Source organism: Plecotus auritus (genome assembly GCF_963455305.1).
Source record: "Plecotus auritus genome assembly, chromosome: 13".
Taxonomy (NCBI): domain Eukaryota; kingdom Metazoa; phylum Chordata; class Mammalia; order Chiroptera; family Vespertilionidae; genus Plecotus; species Plecotus auritus.
Genome location: NC_137779.1, coordinates 11,105,882 through 11,133,526, shown reverse-complemented (window position 1 = coordinate 11,133,526; position 27,645 = coordinate 11,105,882). Strand labels below are relative to the sequence as shown.

At 44.8% G+C, this 27,645-nt stretch overlaps 1 protein-coding gene across 2 annotated transcripts in view; it reads left to right on the top strand.

Annotated features, from left to right (window-relative positions):
- The window catches only part of PTPN11 (protein tyrosine phosphatase non-receptor type 11), a 58,075-nt gene that overhangs the window by 24,506 nt on the left and 5,924 nt on the right, over window positions 1-27,645 (top strand). For both annotated transcript variants that reach the window (XM_080649563.1, XM_080649564.1), the window contains exons 5-15: window positions 337-453; window positions 1,070-1,183; window positions 9,333-9,429; window positions 10,478-10,557; window positions 10,674-10,832; window positions 14,471-14,602; window positions 19,024-19,178; window positions 20,072-20,139; window positions 20,649-20,800; window positions 23,012-23,124; window positions 27,065-27,166. In XM_080649563.1, the coding sequence (XP_080505689.1) occupies window positions 337-453; window positions 1,070-1,183; window positions 9,333-9,429; window positions 10,478-10,557; window positions 10,674-10,832; window positions 14,471-14,602; window positions 19,024-19,178; window positions 20,072-20,139; window positions 20,649-20,800; window positions 23,012-23,124; window positions 27,065-27,134 (1,257 nt within the window). In that variant the 3' untranslated portion in view covers window positions 27,135-27,166. The remainder of the gene's footprint in view (window positions 1-336; window positions 454-1,069; window positions 1,184-9,332; window positions 9,430-10,477; window positions 10,558-10,673; window positions 10,833-14,470; window positions 14,603-19,023; window positions 19,179-20,071; window positions 20,140-20,648; window positions 20,801-23,011; window positions 23,125-27,064; window positions 27,167-27,645) is intronic.

The following is a 27,645-nucleotide window of genomic DNA, read 5'->3' as shown; positions in this document are numbered from 1 at the left end:
TCTCTCTCATCATTGATGTTTCTGTCTCTCTCTTCCTCTCTCTCTCTCTCTGAAATCAATGAAAACATAAAAAAAAGCCACTATTTAGTTAACTTATGAAGGAGAAACTTTCTTGTGGCCTACTTGATGTTGGATACTTACTGCTTCTCATACCTCACAATAGACTCTTGGTCAGTCATTCCATTTTCATTCTTCTTGTTGCATCCTTTCCTTGCTGTTACCCAGTTGTCTGATCTTTCCATTACTGGGGGTGGTGGGGAGTTCCTCTTTGGACTTCAGTTGGGAAAACAGTAATTTAACGTAGAGGTAATAAACATCATTTTTTTGTGTTGCAAGGAACTGAAATATGATGTTGGTGGAGGAGAGCGGTTCGACTCTTTGACCGACCTCGTGGAGCATTATAAGAAGAATCCCATGGTAGAAACATTGGGCACAGTTCTACAACTCAAGCAGGTGAGCGTGTTAGAAAGCTAAAGTGCCATCTCCTTACAGAGCTGAAAAATCCTAATGTAGGATATTCCAAATATACAGAAGTAGAGTGGTATCCCGAACCTCTATGTGCCCATCACCCAGCTTCAGTTATGATCATCGTATCAAATCCTACTTCATTTTTTACTCCACTCATGGCCCCCCTCCTGTGGTATTTGGGAAGAAATTCCAGATACACCATTTCCATGACTATCTCCATATGTACCCCTAAAAGGCCTTTCACTGTAGTTGCATAGTCATTTTGGAGTTATTGCTATTTCAAAGCTTACTCTTATCACTTAGTGGCAAATTATTTTACCTCTCTAATATTTTGGTCTATTTAGAACAAAAAGCAGATTGAATTTATACCAGCAGAGTAAAGTGTGTGTGGAGATTGGAGAAACATTTATTTCCTGACAGAACAGAAAAGAAAGTGAAACTATATTTGAAAATGCTTGAGAATTACAATGTCCTGTGAACTTCCTGTCCTTGCCTTCATGAATACCAAAACAGACATCTCTGTTATGTTTTGTTTTTTTTGCATTAACACTTTTTTCTGTAATACTTTCTTCATTTCACACCAATGGCTGAATTTGATTAGCCCCTCAACACAACTCGTATTAATGCTGCTGAAATAGAGAGCCGGGTTCGAGAACTAAGCAAATTAGCAGAGACCACAGATAAAGTCAAACAAGGCTTTTGGGAAGAATTTGAGGTAAGTTATTAAAAAAATATATTTGTAACATGAGTGAATAAGTCCTATTTTTAGTAGACAAGAAGTTGGTCTTGTGTTTGCAATTGGATCTGAAAGACATGAATCTGTGTCCTAGTTTGGCCATTGATTGACATGGAACGAGTTGCTGAGGGGCTTCTTTGAAACAGAAGGGTATTGTGTTCTGGGGAGGGAGTTGGCAGTTAATATGAAATGGATGGGCCAGTAGCTCTATTTGACTCCTTTGGTTTGCTGGCAGAAATCCAGACAAACAAAAGGATCTGACTCCTTTGGAAGGTTTCCAGCATTGGCTGGGGTCTTCAGAAAGAATCTGTAGCCTCAGTGCAGTGACCGAGTAAGAGAAATGCCTCATGTCGGCTTTAATTTGGGTGTTGACATTTATAATGCTGGGAAGTGAAGTGAGCTGATTTCTTTCCTTAAACCTACTCAGGTAGGAGAATGTTCCCCGGTGGGAATGTGCAGTGTTCCTGTTGTACTCTGGTATGTCACTTACCAGTTCACGTTGTCATCTCAACCTCTTTCTTCTCATCCACTTGACAGAACACTTCCTCAAAATCAAGGATTGTGCCATATTCACCTTCATAGTTATCCTTAGTGTTTGTCACACTGCAGACACTCCATATAGTCCATTGTTCCATACTTTTGTAGGACTTTTAGAATTTACAAATATTTGTGGAATGAATGAATGAATGAATGAATGGCCAAATAAAGCCATTTTAGTCACAGTGTGTATGATCAACTTGTTGAGATATTTCTGTTTTACAGACGAGGAGCCTGAGGCTCAGGGAGGTTAAGTAAATTGTCTTCCCACAGATACTGATGGAATTGAGGCAGTGAGAGTGGGTACAGAATAGAACACTCACAGTTCTTGTTCAACATTGTGAACAGAGACTTGAACTCAAGTTTATTCTTTTCTACCAGGCATTGGCTTAGTCACTGAGGATACCATGGCAAACAAGATTGTCAGGGCTTCCATCTTTAAGGAGCTGAGAGGGGGAAGACAGTGATGAAAAGCATCACTGGAGAAGTGATGATAAACTTAATAAGTCAGAATTGTAGAATATCAAGCTCGCTCTTTTCATTATTCTGTCCTGCCAACCTCCATAATAAAAGACAGCATTTCAACATTCATCTAATTACATTTACTTCATTTCATTTAGTGTCTCTAAAGCCTCATGAGATAAGATGGATAACTACAAACATTTTAGAAACCTTACATCAGAATTTGAATGAAAAAGAACAATTTTTCAAAAGTGTTTATTACGTAAAATTTCAAATATATACAAAAGCAGAGAGAATAGTGTATCACAGCAATATACTAATCGCCTAGCATTAGCAATTGCCAATCTTTTTTTTCTTAAAGATTTTTAAACATTGATTTTTAGAGAGAGAGAGAGAGAGAAACAAACATCTATGTGAGAGAGAAACATCAATGTGAGAGAGAAACATCTATTGGCTGCCTCCTTCATGCCCCCTACTGGGGATCGAGTGTGTGCCCTGACCGGGAATGGAGCCAGCAATCTTTGGGTGCATAGAATGATGCCCAACCAACTGAGCAACAGTAGCCAGGGCAATTGCTAATCTTTTTTAGCAACACCATTCACTCCCCCAGCCCTGGTTATTGCAAATCCCAGATGTCATTTCATCTTTAACTTTCATTTCAAAAAATTATAACCAGAATATCATCACATCCAAAACTATTAATAGTAATTCCTTAATATTAATACCTATCAGCTACTATTTACATTTTCTTGCTTCACACACACACGTAGTTTATTTGAATTGGGAAGTGCTTTTCCTCCCACTTGATTATGAAAAATTTTTGAATGTATATGAAATAGATTTGTATAGCCTCAACTGGAGTGCTCAGTTGGTTGAGCATTGTCCCATACACTGAAAGGTTGCCAGTTCAATTCCTGGTCGCGACACAAACCTGGGTTTTGGGCTTGGTCCCTGGTTGGGGTGCGTGTGTGTGCGGGAGGCAGCTGATAGATGTTCCCCTCTGCATCGATGTTTCTCTCTTTCTCCCTCTCTCTCTCAAATCCATAAAAACATATTTAGGCCGGTCAGCGTAGCTCAGTGGTTGAGCATCGACCTGTGAACCAGGAGATCACAGTTCGAGTCCTGGTCAGGGCACGTGCCCGGTTGTGGGCTTGATCCTCAGGATGGGGCATGCAGGAGGCAGCCGATCAATGATTCTCTCTCATCATTGATATTCGTTTCTCTCTCTCTGAAATCAATAAAAATATATTTTTAAAAATTAAAAAAACACACACCATATAAACACAATACACATACATCACACATACAAACCCCACACAACACTTTTTTTTTTTTAAAATATATTTTATTGATATTTTACAGAGAGGAAGGGAGAGGGATAGAGAGTTAGAAACATCGATGAGAGAGAAACATCGATCAGCTGCCTCTTGCACACCACCCACTGGGGATGTGCCCGCAACCAAGGTACGTGCCCCTGACTGGAATCGAACCTGGGACCTTTCAGTCTGCAGGCTGACGCTCTATCCACTGAGCCAAACCGGTTTTGGCAACACTTTTTTTTATATATATATATTTTATTGATTTTTTACAGAGAGGAAGGGAGAGGGATAGAGAGCTAGAAACATCGATGAGAGAGAAACATCTATCAGCTGCCTCCTGCACACCCCCCACTGGGGATGTGCCCACAACCAAGGCACATGCCCTTGACCGGAATCGAACCTGGGACCCTTGAGTCCTCAGGCTGACGCTCTATCCACTGAGCCAAACTGGTTAGGGCCCCCACACAACACTTTTTAAGTGGAGTTACCCCCCCCGCCCCCCCGCGCCCCCCCTCCCCACACTTTAAAGCTTGTTTCGTTAGCAATTTGATTTGTTTTCAAAGCCCAGCCTTCTTTGGGTTATGCAAGCCCTTCTCCTCTGTCATGGTCCGAAGCTGTTTTCAGTTTGCACAGGCATTACAGTCATTTCACTGACAGCCACACAGATGTCCTGATTCCACCAGCAGCTCAGCTGACCGGCACGTCTCCAGGAGGAGCTCTTGCCTGTCTCCAAGCCCACAGTCCAGTGTGATTTCTTTAAAAGTGATCACATCCTGCTCAGGGGAGCTGTAATTTCTCCTTCGAGATGGTTAGGTTTTATGGAAACAAGACTTTAAGTGCAACCCAAAGCTGTGTCTAGAATAATCATTCTTTCTGGTGATCCCTAGTGGAAAATCTTCCCCTTGTAACTAATCAGTGCCACAGTGAACAACAGTCCCAGCCAGGCTGCAGCCTCGGGCTTAAAATACTCCAGGATGGCGGGCGTGAGCCGTACCCAGGATTTTCCATCTAGACCGGGCTCCCAGTAGCTCATAGAACGGCTGCGGTTAGAGGTTTTATTCCAAAAGCTTCATTCTAGAGAAATGCCTTTATTTCCTTTGATCTCTCTCTGCTCTCAGCCCCTCCAGTGTCATGTTTTTCTCTTTAGAATTGTTTTTATTTGCTGGCTGTCCTTGGCATCTTTGCAGAAAATTTAAGACCAAAGGTGCTTTCACATCTCCACTTTTTTCCTTTGCCTTTAAAGGACCTTCTACTTTCTGCCTCTGCCATTGTCCTGTCTTCCTCATCGAGTGGACTTGTGCTGTGCCCTCCATTTCTTCTTTCCGCCTTCCCTCTTTACTTATATATTTTAATTTATTTTTTGTTAATCCTCATCCAAGGATATTTCCCATTGATTTTTAGAGAGAGTGGAAGGGATGGGGAGAGAGAGAGAGAACATCGATGTGAGAGAAACACGTTGATTAGTTGCCTCCCACACAAGCCCCAACCAGGGCTGGGGATTGAACCTGCAATGGAGGCATGTACCCTTGACATGAATCGAACCTGGGCCCCTTCAGTCTGCGGCCCAATGCTCTATCCACTGAGCCAAACCGGCCAGGACTGTAAGGGTCTCTTTTTGGTCATTGCTGTGACTGGGGGAGCCGCTACTGGCATTTTGGGAGCCACGGGTGGGGAGCAGGGTATTCACTGGCCCTAAATGTAGGGGATGGTTCTGCACAGTGAGTACTTGTCCCATCCACAGGCAGTCGTGCTGCTGGGATCTCCCACAAGTACAACCGGATTAGGGTCTTGACTTTCTCTTGATGCCTTTTAAGGTTTAATAGTTTGATGCAATCCATTGTCTCCAGATCTGCTTTGACTCATGCAATCAGGTGACTGGAACTAGCCTCGGGCCCTTTTGAGGGTTCATCTTTGGTGAGAACCCCTGAGCTGTATTGCTGGGGAAAACAGGGTGTCTGGAGCTTGTGTCTCAGCTTTACACAGGCCTTTTTTTGCTCCTGTCCCAGCCTTATCTTTCATGGGAGACACAGTGACATTTAGCTTGACAGTTCCTTCTCAGCTTTTGGTGCCCCAGGGGCTGCTGGTGAGAAGGAGGTTGTGGAAGATAAACCAGGAAAGGAATGTAATCTCTGGGGGCAGGGCTTGCGGGACTCCCTTCTGCCTCTTCCAGCCCTCAGCCTGGTGCTGGGGAGGAAGCACCCCAGCTGGGGTTGCTGATGATCTCATGGCTGTTGGAGCCTCAGAGCGTGGAAACTCACAACTTCTGAGTTCTTTTTACTGTCAGCCTTGCTGTAGATGGATGACAGCCTTTCTCCGTGGGAAATGAAATGTGTTCAGGCAAGGGCACAGATGAGAATGGGCTAATGGGCACTGAGGAATGAGCTGGGGGAGACACAATGCTAGTCATTACTAATCACAGACAGCTGCCAGGTAGCACCTGACTGTGCTTGGGACAGGGGCTCTGCCTGTCCTTTCCTTTTTCTTCTTCTTTTTTTAATCCTCACCCATTGATTGTTTTGTTTTATTTTATTTTATTTAAAAGTATTTTTATTGATTTCAGAGAGGAAGGGAGAGGGAGAGAGAGAGTGAAACATCAATGATGAGAAAGAATCCTTGACTGGCTGCCTTCTGCACGCCCCCACTGGGGATCAAGCCTGCAACCCAGGCATGTGCCTCTGACTGGAATCGAACCCAGGACCCTTCAGTCCGCTGGCTGACGCTCTATCCACTGAGTCAAACCGGCCAGGGCTCCATTGATTTTTAGAGAGAGTGGAAGAGAGAGGGAAAGACAGATATCGATGTGAGAGAAACACATCGATTGGTAGCCTTCTGCACGAGCCCCGACCAGGGCCCCGGGCTGGGGAGGAGCCTGCAACCGAGGTATGTGCCCTTGACTAGAATCGAATCCTGGACCCTTCGGGTCCTCAGACAGACGCTCTATCCACTGAGCCAAATCAGCCAGGGATGTGATTTTTAAAAAAAATTATTGATTTTTAGAGAGAGAGGAAGGGAGAGGGATAGAGAGATAGAAACATTGATGAGATAGAAACATCATCCATCGGCTGCCTCCTGCATGCCCCCTACTGGAGATTGAGCCTGCAGCCGGACATATGCCCAGACTGGGAATTGAACCTTGACTTCTTGGTTCATGGGTTGATGCTCAACCACTGAGCCACACTGACCGGGCTTATGTGCTTCCTGGTATGCCAGGCCCATTTTTGCACTTCACAGAGTAATCTCATGTAACTCGTACACCAGCTGTATGGGGTAGGGGATTAGGATTATCCTCACTTTACACTTGAGGAAACTGAGATACAGACAGCCTATCACTTGGTGAAGTAAAAGCTGAGGTTAGAGGCAGGCCTCCATGGGCTCAGAAGAGAAGGCCTCGTGAGTTGTTCTGAAAAGCTTGGACTTGACCTTGAAGGCAGAGGGAGAGAGGGAAGGTGATTAAACAGGGAGGGCCTGGATGAAACGCACCTTTTGTAGAGACTGCTCTGGCCATGCGCCCTCCGCCAGTGACACGTCACCTGAAGTTTGTTTCCTAAGTGAATAGTCTTTGCTTTACTGTCAAATTCATTTAGCTTTTGTTGGAGGTGTTTTTCTTTGTTGATTTTTAAGCGATTGAGTCAGTTCATAGTATTTGGATTTTTTGAACTTCCCCTTAATGTTCAAAAATCAAGATTGAACCTCCTTCCTAATAGCTCAGCGAATACTGCTCAGTAAGACTGGCTCACTGTTCAGAGGAAGTGCTGGCTTGAAGACGGCAGATGGCTTTAATTAGTCTGCACTCCTTTAAAATTTTTGAATAGCCGTTTCGTTGGCACAGTGCTGCTCACATTGTATTTTACTCCTGCCCAGGTTCCAGCTAGCTAAACACTTTTGTTATTTGCCCAGTGTCATGGCCGAATATTGCATTTTGAAAGTGAGAGTTAAATAGCAATTTAAACTCCTGACTTTCATACCTGTCTGTGAAATTCAGACAAATGAGATGGAAATAACAGGGCTGCTGTGTTATGAAATGTTGACTCTGGCACTTTTGTAGAAATCTTTAAGGGATAACCATTTTGGCATTTATTTATACTATGTATATGTAAAGTATATATATTTATAATGTGTATAAAGTTATATACATAACATATATATAAAGTATGCATATACATAATATATATATAAATTACATATGTTTTTCCTCTTCTTTTTAGTCTGCCTTTCACTTTCTTGATTTGCCCTTTCACTTTCATGATTTCCTGTTACAGATTAGGTTTGTTTGAAACTAACGGTCCCCTGAAGAGGCACTTTCTGTCATTTTGAGAATGAAACCTACCTTTTGAAAATGCTTCAGCCTGGCTTATCCACCCTCCTGTCTGTCCTGCAGCTGCTCCTTCTTCCCACTTCCCCACATCCCCTCTTCTTCTTCTTCTTTTTAAAAAATATTTTTATTGATTTCAGAGAGGAAGCGTGAGGGAGAGAGAGAAACATCAGTGATGAAAGAGAATCATTGATCGGCTGCCTCCTGCACACTCCCTACTGGGGATTGGGCCTGCAACCCAGGCATGTGCCCTTGAGCAGAATCGAACCCAGCACCCTTCAGTCCTCAGGCCGACACTCTATCCACTGAGCCAAACCAGCTAGGGCTCATTCCCTCTTCAGATGGGGCCAGTTCCAGTCCCACTGTGGCTGCCTGTGTTAGTCCCTTGCTTTCCCATGGCAGTCTCCACCTCCCTTCCCTGCACAGGTGCCCTTCCTGACCACTTGCCTCAGGACCCCGAGTTTTCGTCTTCACTCTCTGGCTCAGAAGGCCATGGGGGGATGTCTTTGTAGACGCAGGCTGGCTGCCTCTGGCTCTAGCAAAGGAGGTCTTCAAAGCCTTGCTCACAAAACTCACATGCCTGTGGCCCAGTCCCCAAATCACTTCTGTTCTCTGGTATTTAAATTTGACAACTGACATCTGTAAGGGTTGCTCTGAATTAAACAATGGTAAAGGAGGCGGGCCATCAACTCCTCGAAAACATGGGTCACATCTGTTATTTGTATCCTGTACACCAGTACCCACTGGCTTTCATTCTTTTAAAAAAATTAAATTTATTGGGGTAGCACTGGCTACTAACATGAATTTCAGGTCTACAACTTTATAATACGGCATCTGTATGCTCTGCTGTGTGCTCACCACCCAAGTCTAATCTTCTGTCAGCATGTATTCCGCCCACTTTACCCTCTTCATTCTCAGTAATTATTATTTTAAAAGGCGTCTCTTTTATAAATATTTATTCATTGTAGAAAATTTAATAATTTGGATTTATAGGAAAAAAAAAAGGTGAGAAAATAGAGAAGGAAAAGGAGGAGTAGGAGAAAGGGTCTTCATAATCCCACTAATCTGACCCAGAACCCCATTACTGTTTGGTGTAATCCTTCTGCCATATCTTACATGTGAGTGCAAAACATATGGCTTCCGTCATACACTGCTTTGCAAGGTGGAGCTTCTTTTCACTTAACACTTATTCTGGTTCTTTTTCCAAGGCATGAAATAGTCTCTAAGAACATCTTTTAAATGCTGCAGAAGGTTCTTTTGTATAAAATAACAATAGTATTATTTAGGCAGCTGTTTCCATTGGCCATTTATGTTGTTTCTGGTGTTTTTGCCACTGTTGGTACAACGTTAACATGAGCATTCTTAGAGTTATTGCTCAGGACTGTGACCATTTCCTGAGATAAATTCCTTAAAGCAGAAATGAAGCCAGGCTTTTTCTTTTTTTTTTTTTTTTTTAAGCTTTTGACGCATAGTAATATTTACTTTTGCTTCTCTCTAGACACTACAACAACAGGAGTGCAAACTTCTCTATAGCCGAAAAGAGGGCCAGAGGCAAGAAAATAAAAACAAAAACAGATATAAAAACATCCTGCCCTGTAAGTATCAGTATTCTGCTCCATCATCGTCACTCTCACAGATTTTGATTTGCAGCAGATCCAAGGCTTAGCCTCTTTTAATTGTGAGCCGTTTCCAAAGTAATCCTCTGCGACAGGGACTGCTGCCTCATTCACAGAGTTCCTGCATGCTGATTACTGAGCGAAATTGCCATGAGGAGGTTTTGAGTGTGGTCGTCTTCTTCTGTTGATTAATTCTGTTTGCCTAAAAGCGATGATCTCCCAGTGTTAGGCCAGAAGCACTCCGGGGGCCTGGGCTTGTGTCCTTGCTCTGTGGTACCTGGCTCCTGGGTCTTGGGAAAGGCACACCTCCTTCCTGAGGCTCTGGTCCCTCACCGGGGGACAGACAAGCTCCTTCGAGGGCTCTTTGCTCTGCTCCCTGATGCCACTAGCTCACGTGACTGGAGATTTGGGTGCACACCTACACTTGGCTCAGAAAGCGCAGCTCCATCAGCACCCAGATGCTGCCAGGTGGAGTCCCTGGGGAACCATGGGGAAAAAGAGGCCCAGAAGGATGGAGGCCTTGGACGAGGGTCCCAGTAATGGCACTTGCAGTGATAAATCCTATATGTCCAGAGTACATTATCAAAACCAGGAAAATGGCATTGTGACTTTGTTCTTCTTAAAGAAAGGCAAAGTGTGGTGCTCAGATTATTGTTATTGCTAACTTAGGATTTAATTTTTTTAAAAAAATATTTTTATTGATTTCAGAGAGGAAAAGAGAGGGAAAGAGAGATAGAAACATCAATGATGAGAGAGAATCATTGATCGGCTGCCTCCTACACGCCCCCCACTAGGGAATGAGCCCGCAACCGGGCATGTGCCCTTGACCGGAACTGAACCCGGGACCCTTCAGTCCACAGGCCAACACTATCCACTGAGTCAAACCAGCCAGGGCAGGATTTAATTTTTTAATGTGGTTTTATCATTAAATGAACACAGCTTGGACTATGTTGAGGATGAACGGATTTGAACAGGTTTGTCCTAAAGAGGTCTGAGCACTTTTGTGACTGTGGTCTTTTTCTTCCAGTTGATCATACCAGGGTTGTTCTACATGACGGTGACCCCAATGAGCCTGTGTCCGATTACATCAATGCAAATATTATCATGGTAAACTTAGCTCTTCACAGTGTCTTCTGACCGTACATATTTTTTATTTTACATCCTTTCTTCTGTCCTAAAAGCAACTTTCAAATGTTGGACGGATTTTCTTCTTAAATTTCTAGCCTGAATTTGAAACCAAGTGCAACAATTCAAAGCCCAAAAAGAGTTACATTGCCACACAAGGCTGTCTGCAGAACACGGTGAATGACTTTTGGCGCATGGTGTTTCAAGAGAACTCCCGAGTGATTGTTATGACAACGAAAGAAGTGGAGAGAGGAAAGGTATATTAAATACTTTTCTGATAAAATATTTTAAAATGGTTGCTCACGTCAGGTTGACCATGTTAAGAATTGAATAAACAAGTTAAGCTTAAGCTAACCGACTCTCTGGAAAAAAGGACGTTGAGGAAATTTGATGATGACGTGCCTTGGTATAGTGTTCTTTAGGTTTCTTCTGCTTGGGGTTCATTGAGCTTCTTGGAGCTGTGGATTTACATGTGTGGTGTTTTTTTCCAACACCACAGTGTAATCTATTAGCCCTATTCGGTATGTATTTTTCATTCAGATATTGTCCATTTCACCTCTAGAAGTTTTATTAGAGTCTTTTTTAATATCTTCTGTCCTTTTCACATGTGCATCATCCCCTATACCTTTGAACACGTAGAATACATTTGTAATAACTGTTTCCATGTTCTGATTACTAATCCTATTACACATTATTTCATTTTTCTGGTTTTTCAGTTGTTTAAGGTGGGAGGGTAATCCAGCCGTTACTCCAGTGTATCCAGAAACAGTGGTCCAAAAGGGAGTGTAAGGAGGGCCTGCCTAGTGCTTTCAGGTGATTAGAGTACTAGTAAACCAACAGTGATTTCCCTGGTCACATAAACTTACTGTTCATGACTTTTAAGCATTTAGAAAGTAATTTGAATTATCTGAACAATACATTCAAATAAATATTCAAGCACAGTTATTGATAAAGTTGCCTTTATCACCATCCCTCGTCCATCCACTTTAGTCCCCTCCTCCAACGTAAACCCTGTTTGATGTGTATTATTCTACACTCTTCTTGGCGTTTACATATGTATATGTATTAAAGGCATTGCTATTGGCATTATATTCTTACATTTACATATATATGCCTTTACATACATATATGTACTTATGGAATTATATAGTACTATTTTCTGAGTGCTTTCATACTGTAACTTTATTGTGCATCTTGGGTATTTCCCCCACTAAATACATGTTCTAACTTCTGTCTCATAGTAATTGCATGATATTTCATGGTATATATTTATCATAATTTATTCAACCATCATGTGCTGGGCATATAAGTGTTCAATTTTTCTAAATAGGGAAGTGAACGATCTTATTCTTGCTTCTGTGTCTACGTGGCAAGTGTTTCTCTAGGATAGATGTCAGGGATTGCGAGGTCAGAGGGTGTGCATGCTGAAAATTTATGTAGGTTCTGCCAAACCGCCTTCCAGAGTGGTTTCCCAGTGTGCACTCTCCCCAGCTGCGCATGCCTAGTAGCCATCTCCCCGCACTCTTCACGACACTTCAGGTGTTTAGAAATTGTAACATCCACCCTTACAGAGAAGCAGACAGATCTCATTGAGTGACAGCTGTGTGTTATCCAAAGCAGTCTGTGCACGCAGCTTTCTTAATTTGGAAAAGTTCTGTGTTTGTGTTCTAGGCAAAGTGTTTTTTTAGACATACTTGATTTGGTTTCTATAACAGCTGCATGGAATGTAGCAGTCATACCTGTAAGTTAAACATAAGACAGATGGGCGATTTTGGTTTTTAGCCCTCTTACTGTAATTTTCTTGTAGTTGTGAAGGGCAGTGTGGTTGGATAAGATTTTCGTTGTTGTGCTAGTGGTTGAAGATCTTTGAGGCCTGATCTGGCCTTTGTGAAACAAAGGTCTCCTGCAGTAACATTAGCTCTTCTTGAAATAATGGATGAGTTAAGGCGTCTTCATAGTTTCCGCTTCAGGTGAGTGTCACCTGCCCTCAGTATGGAAAGGAAAGCTGAACCCCCTTAAGCCCCTTGTCCTATATGTTGCCCAAGGGGAGTTATAGGAGACCACCTGTTTCTCAGAGGACGTGGGGCGTAAAGACAGGATGCTCGTGTCCCTTCAGAGGGATCAGTATTGTCTCTTTCAGATGAGCTGCCAGAGGCTCCTACAGTAGACACTGGGCCCAGTACTGCCTCCTCCTCACCTCCTCATCCCAGCCCGCGCCTGCCTTCCCCTTCTTCCCCTTCACCTCGTGGGTGGAGAGGGTGACATGAGGGCTTTTATTCTCTCCACAGGCTCTCTCAGCATCATCCCCCTCCCTGCTCCCGGAACAGAATAAAAGCCAGACTGGATTTCTTTGGATCCCTGGGCTTGAATTTCAAAACTCAAGTATTAGCCCTCACAGTTTAGAGTTTTTGTGTCAAGGTTTACATCAGAGTTTAGAAAAGTGGGAAGTGGGCTGTAGTACTTCACCGCTGTTTAAAGTCAGCCAAAATGTTTTTAGAGTTACGATTTAATTTTGTGTTCCCTTGAGCGACAGCAGTCCTCAAATTGATTAGCCAGTAACAGCCTTGAGTACAATTAATATTAAAGGTGTTCATTTGGGGAAAATTGTATTAAATCCGTCACAGGGTATTTGAATCTATAAAACACTGGAGGGAAAGCCAAATTCAAAACAATAATAAATCAATGACCCCAAGCTGTGCCAAGCAAAAAAGTGGCACCAGCCATTAAATTCTGTTGAATGTTTCTCCTACCATGTTTTTCTTTTCTTTAATTGACCATTGACTGTGGGGGCTAGTCTGCAGTTGCTCTGTTACGTCCATTTTCTCCATCTTCCTAAAATATAAGGAAATTGTCTTTTGCTGATATTTGTGTCCCATTGTGGAAAGGAAGTGGCATCAGCGACGCTGCCCAGGAAAAAAAACCCAAAACACAACATCATTCTTTACTCAGGGCACGTCACCACATATATATAGACTCGTCGCTCATGGACTCATGGAGCAGAGTGTCTTCCTCTTTGGCAGCAAGAATGGTTTCCTTGGTGCTATATTTTCCCATCTGCTTGCTCTGAAGCCAGCAGCTCTTGCAGGCTTGGCGTTCCCAGGCACCCAGTTAAGCGAAGGTGACGTGTGCAGTAGGTAGCAAATGGGTCTGGATATAGAAAAAGCAGCTGGTTCAAAACCCGACGGCAGCCTTTCTGTGCTGGCGGTATTCACACTTGGGTTAGATACGGCGCAGAGCCCTCCTACGCCGGGGTGGAAATGAACCAGACGGGCTGGCTTGTTGGGCAGCCCACCCACCTCCAGAGTTCTTGCTTGCCTTCCCTGTGGAGCGGCTGGCAGATCTCTAGAATTCAAATCTCAGTGGTTGCTAGACAACACCCTCAACCTGGCCATTTCCTCTCTTTGCATCTTTGTTTCTTTTTTAAAAATGTATTTTTATTGGTTTCAGAGAGGAAGGGAGAGGGAGAGAGAGATAGAAACATCAATGATGAGAGAGAATCATTGATAGGCTGCCTCCTGCCCGCCTCACATTGGGGATTGAGCCCAGGCATATGACCTGACTGGGAATGGAACCGTGACCTCCTGGTTCATAGGTTGATGTTCAACCGCTAAACCCCCGGCCGGCTGGGCACATCTTTGATTCTTTGGGATTAAATGAACAACATAGACTATCCTTTGACCTGAGTGTTGGATGGGACAACTCTGCACACATGGCCTTTTCTTCCCCCTCCTCCCTGGTTCTCCAAGCCCCTGCTTTCTAATTTGAACTCTTCTTTCCTGTCCTTTGGAAATCCAACAGTTCAATGATGGAAAGGTCATCGTCCAGATTAGTGGTTGTTAAGTTGCTTTCTGCTGGTTCACAGATATTAACTGTCTTTTTTTCTGATCCCTTCCAGAGTAAATGTGTCAAATACTGGCCGGATGAGTTTGCTCTGAAAGAATATGGGGTCATGCGTGTTAGGAACGTCAAAGAAAGTGCCGCTCATGACTATACGTTAAGAGAACTTAAACTGTCAAAGGTTGGACAAGTAAGTATATTGTCGTATTTTAGAGACTTTGGGAACTGTTTATGGTATGCAACCCAGGGTCATGCAGTTACAGTCATTCATCCATTCATTCACTTATTGGTTCAGCAGCCATTTATCGGATGCCTTCTATGTGCCAGGTACTCTCGAGGCACTGCTGGTACATTGCAGACAAGACATACAGCCTTTGCTCTCCCAGAGCCTAGAGACAGAAGTTTAAAATTTAAATGAGCAACTAAGCTTTCTGATTGTGCCGACTGCGAAGGCACAGGATGGCATGCTAGAGAGTGAGTGGGTACTTGAGATGGAGTACACAGGGAGGGCTTCTCTGCGGGAGTGTCACTTGAGCTGAGACCTGAAGGTGGAGGAGTCAGGAATCCAGAGTTACGAGAGGGGTCCCAAGCACAGGGAGCAGCAAGTGCAAAGGTCCTGAGGCCTATTTAGTGATCAAATTCCACGGCATCAGATTTTAACTGCATATAGTTCAGGTTTGTCCATGGGCTGACTAACTGTAGAAAGCATGGCTAGGTTTGGATTTCTTTAATTGTATGGTTAGAGAGGGGCTTTCTTATTCAAGGCCTTTTGGGATACAAAGTTGAATGGAACAGCCTTAGTCTTTAAGGAATTGTGATCACATAGCAGCAAGAAGCCACATATACAAGTAGCCGTGCTCTAGAGCAGACACAGGCCACCCCACACATCTGAAGTGCCGTGGTGTTGTCAAGGCTGGGCTTCCTTCCAGCTAGGGCACCAGGGAGACAGTCTCAGAAGAGGTTGGGCCCTTAAGGATGGGGATTCCGTGGGAGTTGAATTCCCAGACGGAGGTGCCATTGTGAGCCACAGCACTGAAGTACAAACTGCAGGAAAGTGGGGTTTATGGGGAACGAAGGCACTTGGGAATCTAGGGGATAAACTTGTGTTGAGACAGGTTGGGACCAAGTCGGACCGAGACTCACCACTATGTTGAGAAATGTGAACTTTATTTATTAGCTGTCATAGAACCTGTGACTGTTCTCAGCCCAGTGAACACGTGCAGAATGGAGTGCCAGGAAGGTGTCTGGTAGCGGGGTAGTGGGAGAGGGGTTGGATGGGTGATCCCGATGGTCAGGAGGCTTGTTTAGAGCCTCTGTGATGGTCTAGGTCTGATGGCCTTTTCTCCACATTTCCCAGAGACTACAGCAGTTGTTCTGTTTGTTATTTTATTTCTTAGTCCTTCCTATGGAAATGTACATTTTGTTAAAATGCCAGATCAAACTCTGGAAGAAAAGCCACGTATGTGAAAGATTCCCAGGTGTGAAGTCTGCAGGGTGAGGGGATAGTTTGGCTGTTATTAGAGGAGGAAGAATTAGAGACATCTTAGGGTTTTGAGGGCTATGGCAAGAAATCCAGTAAATTTCTGGGTAGTGCTGAGTGCCCCAATGAGGTGGTGAACCTGAGTATTTATGACACCAATCACCTGATGTGTGATTTTCCTCCATGGACACACTACCCTGTTCCTCCCATACAAATAGAGAAAGTGGGTGGTTGGGTCTGTCCGGTCTTGGAGGCTTTGCCCGGGGTCACAGTCCATGGAGATAGTGGTGTGTGATGGAGAGTGATTATCAGGATAGTGTGTGGAATCTGAGCAGGGGCTGGAGGAGGCTACTAGAGAGTGGAGCTGGGGCTCAATGAGGCGCCTGGAGGTGGGGCTAAAGTGGGTTGGAAACCTCAGAGATTGTGGTCCAGGATGGGATGCTGGGACTTCTGATGTCAGTGGGCGTGCAGTTCTCCTGATGGTGGCAGAGACTGAGAGGAGCTGGGAACCTGTAGCTGTCAAGCAGAAATGCGAGAGAGATTTAGAAGACATTGGACAAAGATTCCAAATGGGGTTTTCTTCAATTTTCGTGATAAACCATCCATCTTGTATCAAAAATTTTTGAGCAGCAGGTATGGGAAGGGTTGGTGTTTGGGTTTCTGTGTTGCACCCTCTGATGCAGGTGGTGACACAGGACCCATCATTTCTCCAGAATTGCTGGTCACCTATTATCTGCTTTTTATATAACACGTTACCTGTTTTCTGATATGCTGTCACATCATCTCATTTAAGGCTCCTAACTGCCTGGGAAGGAGAAGTTGGGGCAGGGACCTGAGGGACCTTTATCAAGGAGAAGGAGCATGGATGAATAGGGAGCTGGTCCCTCCCATTCCCCAACTGTCCTTCCTGCAACTGTGTTGCCCCTTGATTTTTAGTTAACCAGTAGCATCCAGAAAAGTCTTTTTCGTGATGTCAGCAAATTAAATGCACATAATTCAAGAAAAGATCCTAATTGTGGTTCAGATTCTGGTCGTAAACACTGGTCTAGTTACTCTGTCCTTGTTTTTATTTAATCCCCTTTTAAAATGTCACTTAGCTTGGATTGTCTCCAGATCCAGAAGAGGATGTAAGGATGAATAGTGCTGCTCAGTGACTTCACCCGGGTGGACCCCGCATGTGATGCTTTTGAGTGTTTTGCAGTCTTGGGACCATGGTTGACCTTTATTAGTGGTCACTGTCCTCCGAGGAGCCCACATGCTGAGTCTCCTCCCATCTGCAGAGCAGTGGCTGTGTGTTTCATTGCTCCTGTTTAATCCTCACAGTGTTGTGGTGAAAGAGGGATTATTATTCCTATTTGCAAAGGGAGAAATTGAGGCCTAGAGATGTCCAGTTGCTAAAGTGAGTGTGCATGCTGGGATTTTGGACTAAACCCAGACATCTGATTGCAAAGCCTGACTTCTTATCTATTTTGTACTTGACAGAAGACATTAAAATATTATGATATTATAATAAACACTAGAGGCCCGGTGCACGAAATTCGTGCATGGGGGTGTGTGTCCCTCAGCCCAGCACGCACCCTCTCCAATCCAGGACTGCTGGCTCCCCACTGCTCGCCTGCCTGCCTTCCTGATTGCCCCTAACCGCTTCTGTCTGCCAACCTGATCACCCCCTAACCACTCCTCTGCCAGCCTGATTGATGCCTAATTGCTCCCCTGCCAGCCTGATTGCCCCTAACTGCCCTCCCCTGCCAGCCTGATTGCCCCTAACTGCCCTCCCCTGCAGGCCTGGTCCCCTCCAACTGCTCTCCCCTGCAGGCCCAGTCTCCCCCAACTTCCCTCCTCTGCTGGCCTGGTCACCCCTAACTGCCCTTCCCTGCAGGCTTGATTGCCCCCAACTCCCCTCCCTTGCAGGCCTGGTCCCTCCCAACTGCCCTACCCTGCTGGCCTGATCACCCACAGCTGCCCTCCCTTGCAGGCCTGGTCCCTCCCAAATGCCCTCCCCTGCTGGCCATCTTGTGGCAGCCATCTTGTGTCCACATGGGGGCAGCCATCTTGTGTGTTGGATTGATGGTCAATTTGCATATTACTCTGTTATTAGATTATTAGATAGGATTGCATATTACTCTCTTATTAGATAGGATAGAGGCCTGGTGCACGGGTGGGGGCCAGCTGGTTTGCCCTGAAGGGTGTCCTGGATCAGGGTGGGGGTTCCCTTGGGGCGTGGGGCGGCCTGGGCGAGGGGCCTGTGGTGGTTTGAAGGCCGGCCACGCCCCCCGGTGACCCAAGCAGAGGCTCTGGTATCTGAGATTTATTTATCTTCTATAATTGAAACTTTGTAGCCTTGAGTGGAGGCCTAGGCCTTCCAGGGTGTGCGGAAAGCTTGGCTTCCTCCATTGCCAGTGGCAACTCAAGTCTCCTGCTCTCTCCAGCTCTGTGGCTGCTGCCATTTTTGTTGGGATTTATTTATCTTCTATCATTGAAACTTTGTAGCCTTGAGTGGAGGCCTAGGCCAGCCAGGGTGTGCGGAAAGCTTGGCTTCCTCCATTACCGGGGAAACCCAAGCCTCCTGCTTGCTCCGTGGCCACAGCCATCTTGGTTGGGTAAATTTGCACACTCGCTCCTGATTGGCTGGTGGGTGTGGCCTGTGGGTGTAGCAGAGTGATGGTTAATTTGCATATTACTCTTTTATTAGATAGGATAGGATGTGTGGCTGGGGGAGGGGAGAAGGGTTGGGTACAAAAGGACAAAGAGGAACGAGTGACTTGAGGGAGGAGAGCCCCGGGGCCCCACGACCTCAGTGGCCTCCTGGGTTGAGCTGCGCATGAACGAGGCTGATCAGGGAGGTATGTCCGCCGCTGTTGATTTAGGTTGGCGTTTCCTCAAGGACAGATTGCCGCACTAGACATCGGGGTTCTGTGACCAAGGCCAAGAGTTGACCCTGGGATTGCTAAGCCCGATCCAAAAGGAGGAGATATCTGGAAAACTGAAGAGGGCCTTCAAATGGAGTGGAGGGGCTTCGTGCTGACCAGCGCTACTGGCTCACATGGGATCTGAGAAAGATCAAAACTGGACAATGCCACAATCCCTTGATTTATTTAATTCTTTTCTGGTTTTTCTTGGCTCTACTCCAGGGGAATACGGAGAGAACGGTCTGGCAATACCACTTTCGGACCTGGCCTGACCACGGCGTGCCCAGTGACCCCGGGGGTGTGCTGGACTTCCTGGAGGAGGTGCACCATAAGCAGGAGAGCATCATGGATGCGGGGCCAGTGGTGGTGCACTGCAGGTGACCAGCCCTCCCACCCTAGTCCACAGCCTGTCCCAGCTCCTAATGCCCAGGGCTTTTTTTACCTACCCACCCCCAGCTGTCTAACCATGGGAAAAATTTAATCTCTTTTTGAGGCATGGATAAACTCCATTAAGGGATACCTTGACCCCAAAGTATATTTCTTGTAGATCCTACAGGACTGCTGGGTACTGGGGGTGGTGGGACAGGGGTGGGGAACACAGTCTTTATTCTCAAGGAGCCCCTAGTCTGGTAATGTTTGCTTGGTTTTCTTTTTTAATAGGATAACTTAGGGTTCATTTCTTTGATTGTGATTCTATTCTACCAAGAAATGACATATATTTTTCCCCCAACAATATACTTGTTTGCTTCAAAAGGTTAGGACCGCTGCTCACCCAGGCCTCTGGAAGCCAGTCCTGTGGCCTCCGCCCCAGAGTTTGCAGGCTGCTGGTGCCTGAGTTCGGGCTTCATGGTTACTCTGGGGAAAGCTTGGTTTCCTAAATCTCATTCATGTAGATGTGTGTGAAACTTTACTCAATTTTTTAAAAGCTCTGGGGCCAGTGTTTTTCATATACAACTCAGATTTGATCCTCACAACAACCCTATAAAGTGTGTACTGTTATCCCCACTTCACAGATGAGGAAACTGAGGATCAGAGACGTTAAGAGACTTTGCCCCAGGCACACTGTGCTGGAGAAGCTGGGCTCCGAGTGCAGGTTGGACTCACTCCAAAGCCCCATGCTCTTAGCAAATATACTTCCCAATATAAATAGACAATCTTATAAATACTCCCAAGAGCAGGTATTGGTTCTGTTCATATTAATAGCTTGGTTTTGACTATAAAACTTCCGTGATTAACTTCATTGTCATTGCTTCTTGTCCTCTGCCCACAGCGCTGGAATTGGCCGGACAGGGACGTTCATTGTGATTGATATCCTTATCGACATCATCAGAGAGAAAGGTAGGTTGTCCGGAGGGCAAGAGGCTACAGTTACTGTTTTTAGTTTGTGGACAGAAAGTGCTAGTGAAAATAGCCTGGGGAAGAAAATTTTAATGTTAAAAATTTTCTCAGAAATCTGGGCTGAAGACTCTAAACTTTCAATACATTTGCCAGAGAACAGAAGTGATGCTGTTTGAGCATTTGGCATAAAATGAAGCCTAGGATCTGTGGATCCCACTACTGTGATCTTTTGTTGAATATGCAGTGGTGGTCTCTATCCAGCCTCCTACTTACTCTGCTGACGGAGTGGGGTGGGAAAGTGCGGGAACCCTACCTCCGGCACGTTATCATGTAATCATCTGGGATCATTGGTATTGATCAGAGGCCAGTGCTGTAGCCCTTGGAACGTGTTTGGTCAGAACATTAAAGACTAAATTTGCTTTATGTCTGAGCCTGCTAAACATGGTGCATTAACCTCTTGACCCTGGCTCTGCATTTTCTCCTGATGCTTCGTGGTACTTGCTTTGTAGGTGTCGACTGTGACATTGATGTTCCCAAAACGATTCAAATGGTGCGATCTCAGAGGTCAGGGATGGTCCAGACAGAAGCACAGTACCGATTCATCTACATGGCCGTCCAGCATTATATCGAAACACTACAACGCAGGATTGAAGAAGAACAGGTACCGAGCCTGGACGGGCTGGCATTCAGACTTTCGCTTTCTTTTCTGGGCATCTGGCAAATGCTCTCCTTTTTAAAAATATATTTTTTATTGATTTCAGAGAGGAAGGGAGAGGGAGAGAGAGTTAGAAACATCAATGATGAGAGAATAATTGATCAGCTGCCTCCTGCGCACTCCCTACTGGGGATTGAGCCCACAACCCAGGCATGTGCCCTTGACTGGAATTAAACCTGGGACCTTTCAGTCTGCAGGCTGATGCTCTATCCACTGAGCCAAACCAGCTAGGGCAAATACTCTCCTTTTGATCAGGACAGGCTCTGATAGGAGACATTTAAAAAAAAAAAAGTTTTTATTGATATTTGGGAGAAGGAGAAACATCCATCAGCTGCCTCCTGCATACCACCTACATGGGCATGTGCACTGACCAGGAATTGAACCTGTGACCTTTTGGTGCATGGGACGATGCTCCACCAACTGAGCCACACCAGCCAGGGCAGAAGACTAACTTTTTTTGGGAATGGGAAATGATTCCCCCAACCAGGAAGGACCTCTCTGAAAACTATTCCCTACTTCATGGCTCTGAGTTTTCAGTCTGGAGGAGCTTGGGGAGGGGCCGCATGCTACCCTCCTGGCCTGGCAGCTTGGGGAAGTGCCACATAGGAAGGGGACGGATTTCCCCAGCTCAACGGCATGCTTAGAACTCAAAATCTCGACGTTTCCAGCCTGTTCCAGTTTAATCCAGACCATAATTATCCTGATTCCATCTCTTAAATGAATGCTTCACTCTTGATAGCATAACGTGGTTTGAACCACCAATTTGGTTGAGTTGGAATCGGTGAAATTTCAGTTTTAATAAGCATGCATAATGAAGAAGAATGTGGCATTGGAGCCTTTCCATTTGAAGCTATTCATAACAGACACAAAGCTGAGTTAATTAGGAATGAGCTGAGACGAGGGAAATGAGGAGACTGCTCTTTTGGGGAGCTGTGCTTGTCTCCCTCTCCTCCCCCACCCCAGCCCCGTTGCTATGCTCAGAATAGGACGTGCCACCTTACTGAACAATTCTAGCCTAGCAGCACAAAGAATGGTCAGCCAGAGATAACTAATTAGTTTGGTTGATTCTCAGTTCACACCAAAAGACTCACTAGATTGTTTCATTGTAGAAAAACATCTTCAGAGACAGTGTATGTCTAGAAGTGTAGGGTCAAATAATTAACAAGCTACTGGTTTTGAACTTCCGTGCTTTCAATCTGACTGTGTTATCGCAAGTGCTATGAAACATGTAGATTGTTACTATAGGCTATTGTATATTTATCTCCCAGTTACACTTAATTTGGGCAGGAAGGGTTAAAGCATAACGTGGCTCAAAGTGAAGGATTCCCAATAAACACAGAGAAAGTGCATCACTGCAGGTACAAAGTGGAAACTTCGGAAATGTCTTAAAGCACATAATGTACTCTTGGTGGGAAAAGCTCTCAATATTTCATTCAGAGGCTTTGGTTTTTATCCTTGTTTTAGAGAATTTAGGGACTTCCCCACCCAGCTTTTTTTTATTTTTATTATTAAATATATTTTTATTGATTTCAGAGAGGAAGGGAGAGGAAGAGAGAGATAGAAATATCAATGATGAGCCCTAACCGGTTTGGCTCAGTGGATAGAGCATTGGCCTGCGAACTCAAGGGTCCCAGGTTCGAATCCAGTTAAGGGCATGTACCTTGGTTGCGGGCACATCCCCAGTAGGGGGTGTGCAAGAGGCAGCTGATCGATGTTTCTCTCTCATCGATGTTTCTAACTCTCTGTCCCTCTCCCTTCCTCTCTGTAAAAAATCAATAAAATATATTAAAAAAAATAAAAAAAAGAAACATCAGTAATGAGAGAGAATCATTGATCTGCTGCCTCTTGCACGCCCCACACTGGGGATCAAGCCTGCAACCAGGAATTGAACCGTGACCCCCTGGTTCATAGGTTGACACTCAATCACTGAGCCACACCGCCTGGCCCAAGTTTTTATAAGTGGTTCTTCTCACATTCTGCCATTTTGAAGTAGAGTTCTTTGTTAACTTCCATTTACAGTATTAAATTTTTAAACAGCATGCATGACTCCCTCCACTCAGTGTTCCTTTCTCTCTCTCTCTCTCTGAAATGCCTTTTTTTGCTTTTTTATTCCCTTAAAAGAGTCACATCCTCATATATGCAATCTTCACCTTTCAGAAAAGCAAGAGGAAAGGTCACGAGTATACAAATATTAAGTATTCCCTCACGGACCAGGCAAGTGGAGATCAGAGCCCCCTCCCGCCTTGCACCCCAACACCATCCTGTGCGGAGTAAGTAGTAATGAAGGGAACTCTTTTCACCTGAACATAACTCTATAGACAAGCTTAAAAAACTACAAGTCTTGACTGGCGTCAGCCGTTGGGTCTGGGCTGGGCTCTTGGAGGCTCGGTTCTGCCCTTGGGGACTGGCTATTGGGGTCTGGATTGGGTCGTAGGAGCTAGGCTCGGCTCTTGAGCCCTTTGGGACTGGATTTGGCTCTTAGTTCTCGGCTGGCCTATTCGGGGCTAGGCGACACCTTTCAGGCTAGACTAGGCTCTTTGGAGCGAGGCTCCGCCCTTCGGGACTGTCTGGCTATTTGTGACTGGGTTGGGGTCTCAGGGGCTAGGCTGGCTCTTCAGAACTAGTGTCAGCCCTTTGGGACTAGATTGGGCTCTTAGGCCTTGGCTGGGCCATCCCGGGCCAGGTCCATTAAAATCAAATTGACCCAGGCCACGGGAAGCCCAGTCCCCACAAGACTGCCTTAGAGCAGTGGTCGGCAAACTGTGGCTCGTGAGCCACATGCGGCCCTTTGGCCCCTTGAGTGTGGCTCTTCCACAAAATACCATGGCCTGGGCGAGTCTATTTTGAAGAAGTGGCGTTAGAAGAAGTTTAAGTTTAAAAAATTTGGCTCTCAAAAGAAATTTCAATCGTTGTACAGTTGATATTTGGCTGTTGACTAATGAGTTTGCCGACCACTGCCTTAGAGGAAAGGACCCTTAAGTGAGCACACTTGGCCTGGGAGCCAGAGATCAAAGGGCTGCTGACTGTCCAGGGGGAGGTGCCTGTGGAAGTCACTGGGACACCCTGAGGCTGGCTCCCGGGCCTGCTGGAGGAGGGGGTGTTGCTTAAGGACTAGGCTGGCTCTTCGGGGCTAGGCTCTGCATAATAAACAACAACCCTAAAAACTAAAAAAAAAAAAAAAACTACCTACAAGTCTTTGTAGCACACATCTTTCATTGAGTTGTTGGCTGGCCGATTTGTGAGTGAATCAGTGGCTGCCTACATTTGAATTTACCTGAACTGAAGTCTGATCGCACACAAGTAGGATTACGTGGGGCTGTGAGTATATCAAGTTGTGGTTCTTTTGGAGGAACCTCGTTTTTCTTTGATGGCGTGGGGTTTGTTGCAGAGGTGGACAGCACCCCCTTTGGTGTATTAAGACTGTTTACCAAGTAAAAGTAAGTTAATTGACTACTAATGTGTCAACACAATCCATAGTCAACAGAAATCTGCTTGGTGTTTAAACCAGGGGTCAGCAAACTACAGCCCCCAGGCCAAATCCTGACTGTGGCCTGTTTGAGTACAGTTCTCGAATGGATTTTAAAGGGTTATTAACACGCACATGCACATGCACTAAGGATAATATATGACAGAGACTGTTTATGGCTTGCAGAGACTAAATTATTTACCCTGGTTCTTTATAGAAAAACTTTGCCAACTCCTTGTTTAAACTAAAACATGATAGGAAAACATAGGTTAAATTGATTATGTGAATGGCAGTTTAAGTTATTATTTTCTATATATTCTAGTCATTCTCTGGTATAACATTTGCTTTTTCCCACTTAAGAGTTTTATTTCTATACACTTCTGATGTGGATTTTTAAACCCCTGCTGACTTTAATACTCTCTATAAACATTTAAAATGGTATAGAAGAGGCTATTTATATTTGCTTTCTATTTAATGTTGAAAAGAAATTACACAGCAAAAATATGCTCTCCATCATGCTGCCTCTTCGCTCTACCTGCTTTTTTCTTTCCTACAGACTGACAGGGGAAGTTGGTATTTTAAATCGCCATCTGTAATAATTTGCAGTGGAACCAGCAGGTCTGGACTGAGTCCTTGCCAGGGAGCTTTCTCCCATGTTGGCCCAACAGAATCAGCTCTGACGACTCCCTTGTCACCAGTGCCTGCCTGTGACATAAACAGTTTCTCTCTCTCTCTGCTCTCGTCATCCCCTTGTAGGGCACACATCCAGGACATCCCGATCCTCTCCTTGTTTTGTCTCCACACCCCTGGCTGGCACCCACAGTTGCTTGGTTCCTTGCTCTCTGGGACTGCTCTGCTTTCCCCGCCCTTCTCAGAAGACAGAATCAGGGCTCTGATACATTGGCCTCCATCCCAGGGCCCTAACCACCCTCACACCTCTCACTGAGCTTCATGTTCCGTGTTCCCCTTTCCATAACCAGATTCTGTAACCAGAGTATGGCCTGACTGCTCTTACACTTTCCCATCTTGGATCTCTTGCCCATTCAGATCCTTCTGGTTGAAATGAGAATCAATGCTTGCTTGCTTCCTTCCTTCCTTCCTTCCTTCCTTCCTTCCTTCCTTCCTTCCTTCCTTCCTTCCAGCTATTTTATTTATTTATTTACTAGTGGCCTGGTGCATGAATTTGTGCACATTTAAAGGAAATTAATTAGAAGAAATATATATATTTTTTAATATATTTTATTGATTTTTTTTACAGAGAGGAAGGGAGAGGGACAGAGAGTTAGAAACATCGATGAGAGAGAAACATCGATCAGCTGCCTCCTGCACACCCCCCACTGCGGATGTGCCCGCAACCAAGGTACATGCCCTTTACCAGAATTGAACCTGGGACCCTTGAGTCCGCAGCCCGACGCTCTATCCACTGAGCCAAACCGGTTAAGGCAGAAGAAATATTTTAATATCACTATTTTCCTTTTCTCTATAGTATAAGTGTCAACCAAATTCACGATCGACAATGACAGATCGAAACACCTGTGTGAGATTGGTGCCAGTGAGAGCTTTATATGTATCGCGCATGTGCAAGTCAACTTAGCCTTTTATAGATATAGAATAAACTTGCTTAATTAGACCTGCTTTCTGATTTAGCTAAACTTTTTCCATCCCAATGAAGCACCCCAACTTCTCTTTCAGGTAATTGTCAGCAACACAGCAGTAAATATCAACACAAAGAAGATTATTATTGTAGATCACACAGGGAGAACAAAGTGTAAAATATTTAACTGCAGCAGTGTTTGACTATATTTTGCGCAGTGAGAAAATCTGAAGTCATTTTCAAGGTCCACCATTTCTTCTTTTCAGTCGGGTCAAGTTTCTAAGCTTTCTAAATCTCCATTTTCTGGTTAATGAAAAGAAAATAGGATTCCACTGAGTCTCCTACATACCTACTCCAGGACTTCCGTGAGGATCAAATGAGATGAGGCACGGGAAATGCTTCACAGACATTTGGTTAAAGTGTAAAATGTTTCCACCTGGCTATAAAGCAAGTCGTGTTCCTGAGCTGAAGAAACTGCAAGGAGGCTAGTTTCTAGGGAGAGGAAGCTGGGTGTTGCTAAGTGACATCATTACCCAGATGGACACTTAGCATATTAGCCTTTTATATATATAGATTTATTTGGTAATCCTCACCCGAGGGTATTTTTCCATTGGTTTTTAGGGAGAGTGGAAGAGAGAGAGGCAAATACAGAGAGAAACATAGATGTAAGAGAAACACATTGATTGGTTGCCTCCTGCATGAGCCCTAACCAGGGCCCAGGCTGCGAAGGAGCCTGCAACTGAGGTACATGCCCTTGATCGGAATCAAACCTGGGACCCATTGGTTTACAGGCCAATGCTCTATCCACTGAGCCAAACCGGCTAGGATGAGAACCATTCCTTTCTACATGTACATGCCCTGCCCTCCTTCAAGGTCTAACTCAGAGTCCTCATTACACAGGCCTCCCTTGCTCTGCCCGCCTGGAAAACAATTCACTTTCCTCCAAGCCCCTGAGAGCAGAGGCTTGAACTTCACAGTTGCTTTGTTTTATGTTTATGTCTTTTATCCTGTTCTAGAATGCCAGTTCTAGGGGCAGGAACTATATCCGCACTGTACCTGGTTCCCAAAGAATATACTGTGTGCCTTACCAATGTCATGTAAGCTTAAACCACATGGTCTGCATTTCTGTTAACATCTCTTTTCTTTTGAGGATGAGAGAAGATAATGCTCGAGTCTATGAGAATGTGGGTCTGATGCAGCAGCAGAAGAGCTTCAGATGAGAAAACCCGCCGAAACTTCAGCACAGAAATAGGTATGAAATGGCAGTGCTGTTGGTTCATTAATTTTGCCTTTCTGGCCTTTTTAATTTTTTATTTATTATTTATTTTTATTGGTTTCGGAGAGGAAGGGAGAGGAAGGGAGAGGGGGATTGAGTCTGCAACACAGGCATGTGCTCTGACCAGGAATTGAACTGTGACCTTCTGGTTCAACCATTTAGCCACACTGGCTGGGCATCCCTGAACTTCTTTTTTCCAAGCTGGATTTATTTTAGAGTTCATTAAGCATTAAAAGCAAATGCAGAATCAATTCTGAGAAGGGCAAGGTTAGCATTTATTGTAGACAAATGGTTGATATTGGTGATGGGCAATGGTTGATATTGGTTAGTCCAAGCTGTGCGGGAGATGATCTGTAGGATCTGGGAAGCGTGGGGACACAGCACGGGATGATTGGAGTCAGGATGTCTCAGTTCTCAGCCCAGGAGGCCTCTGACTGGCTGTGTGACACATGGCA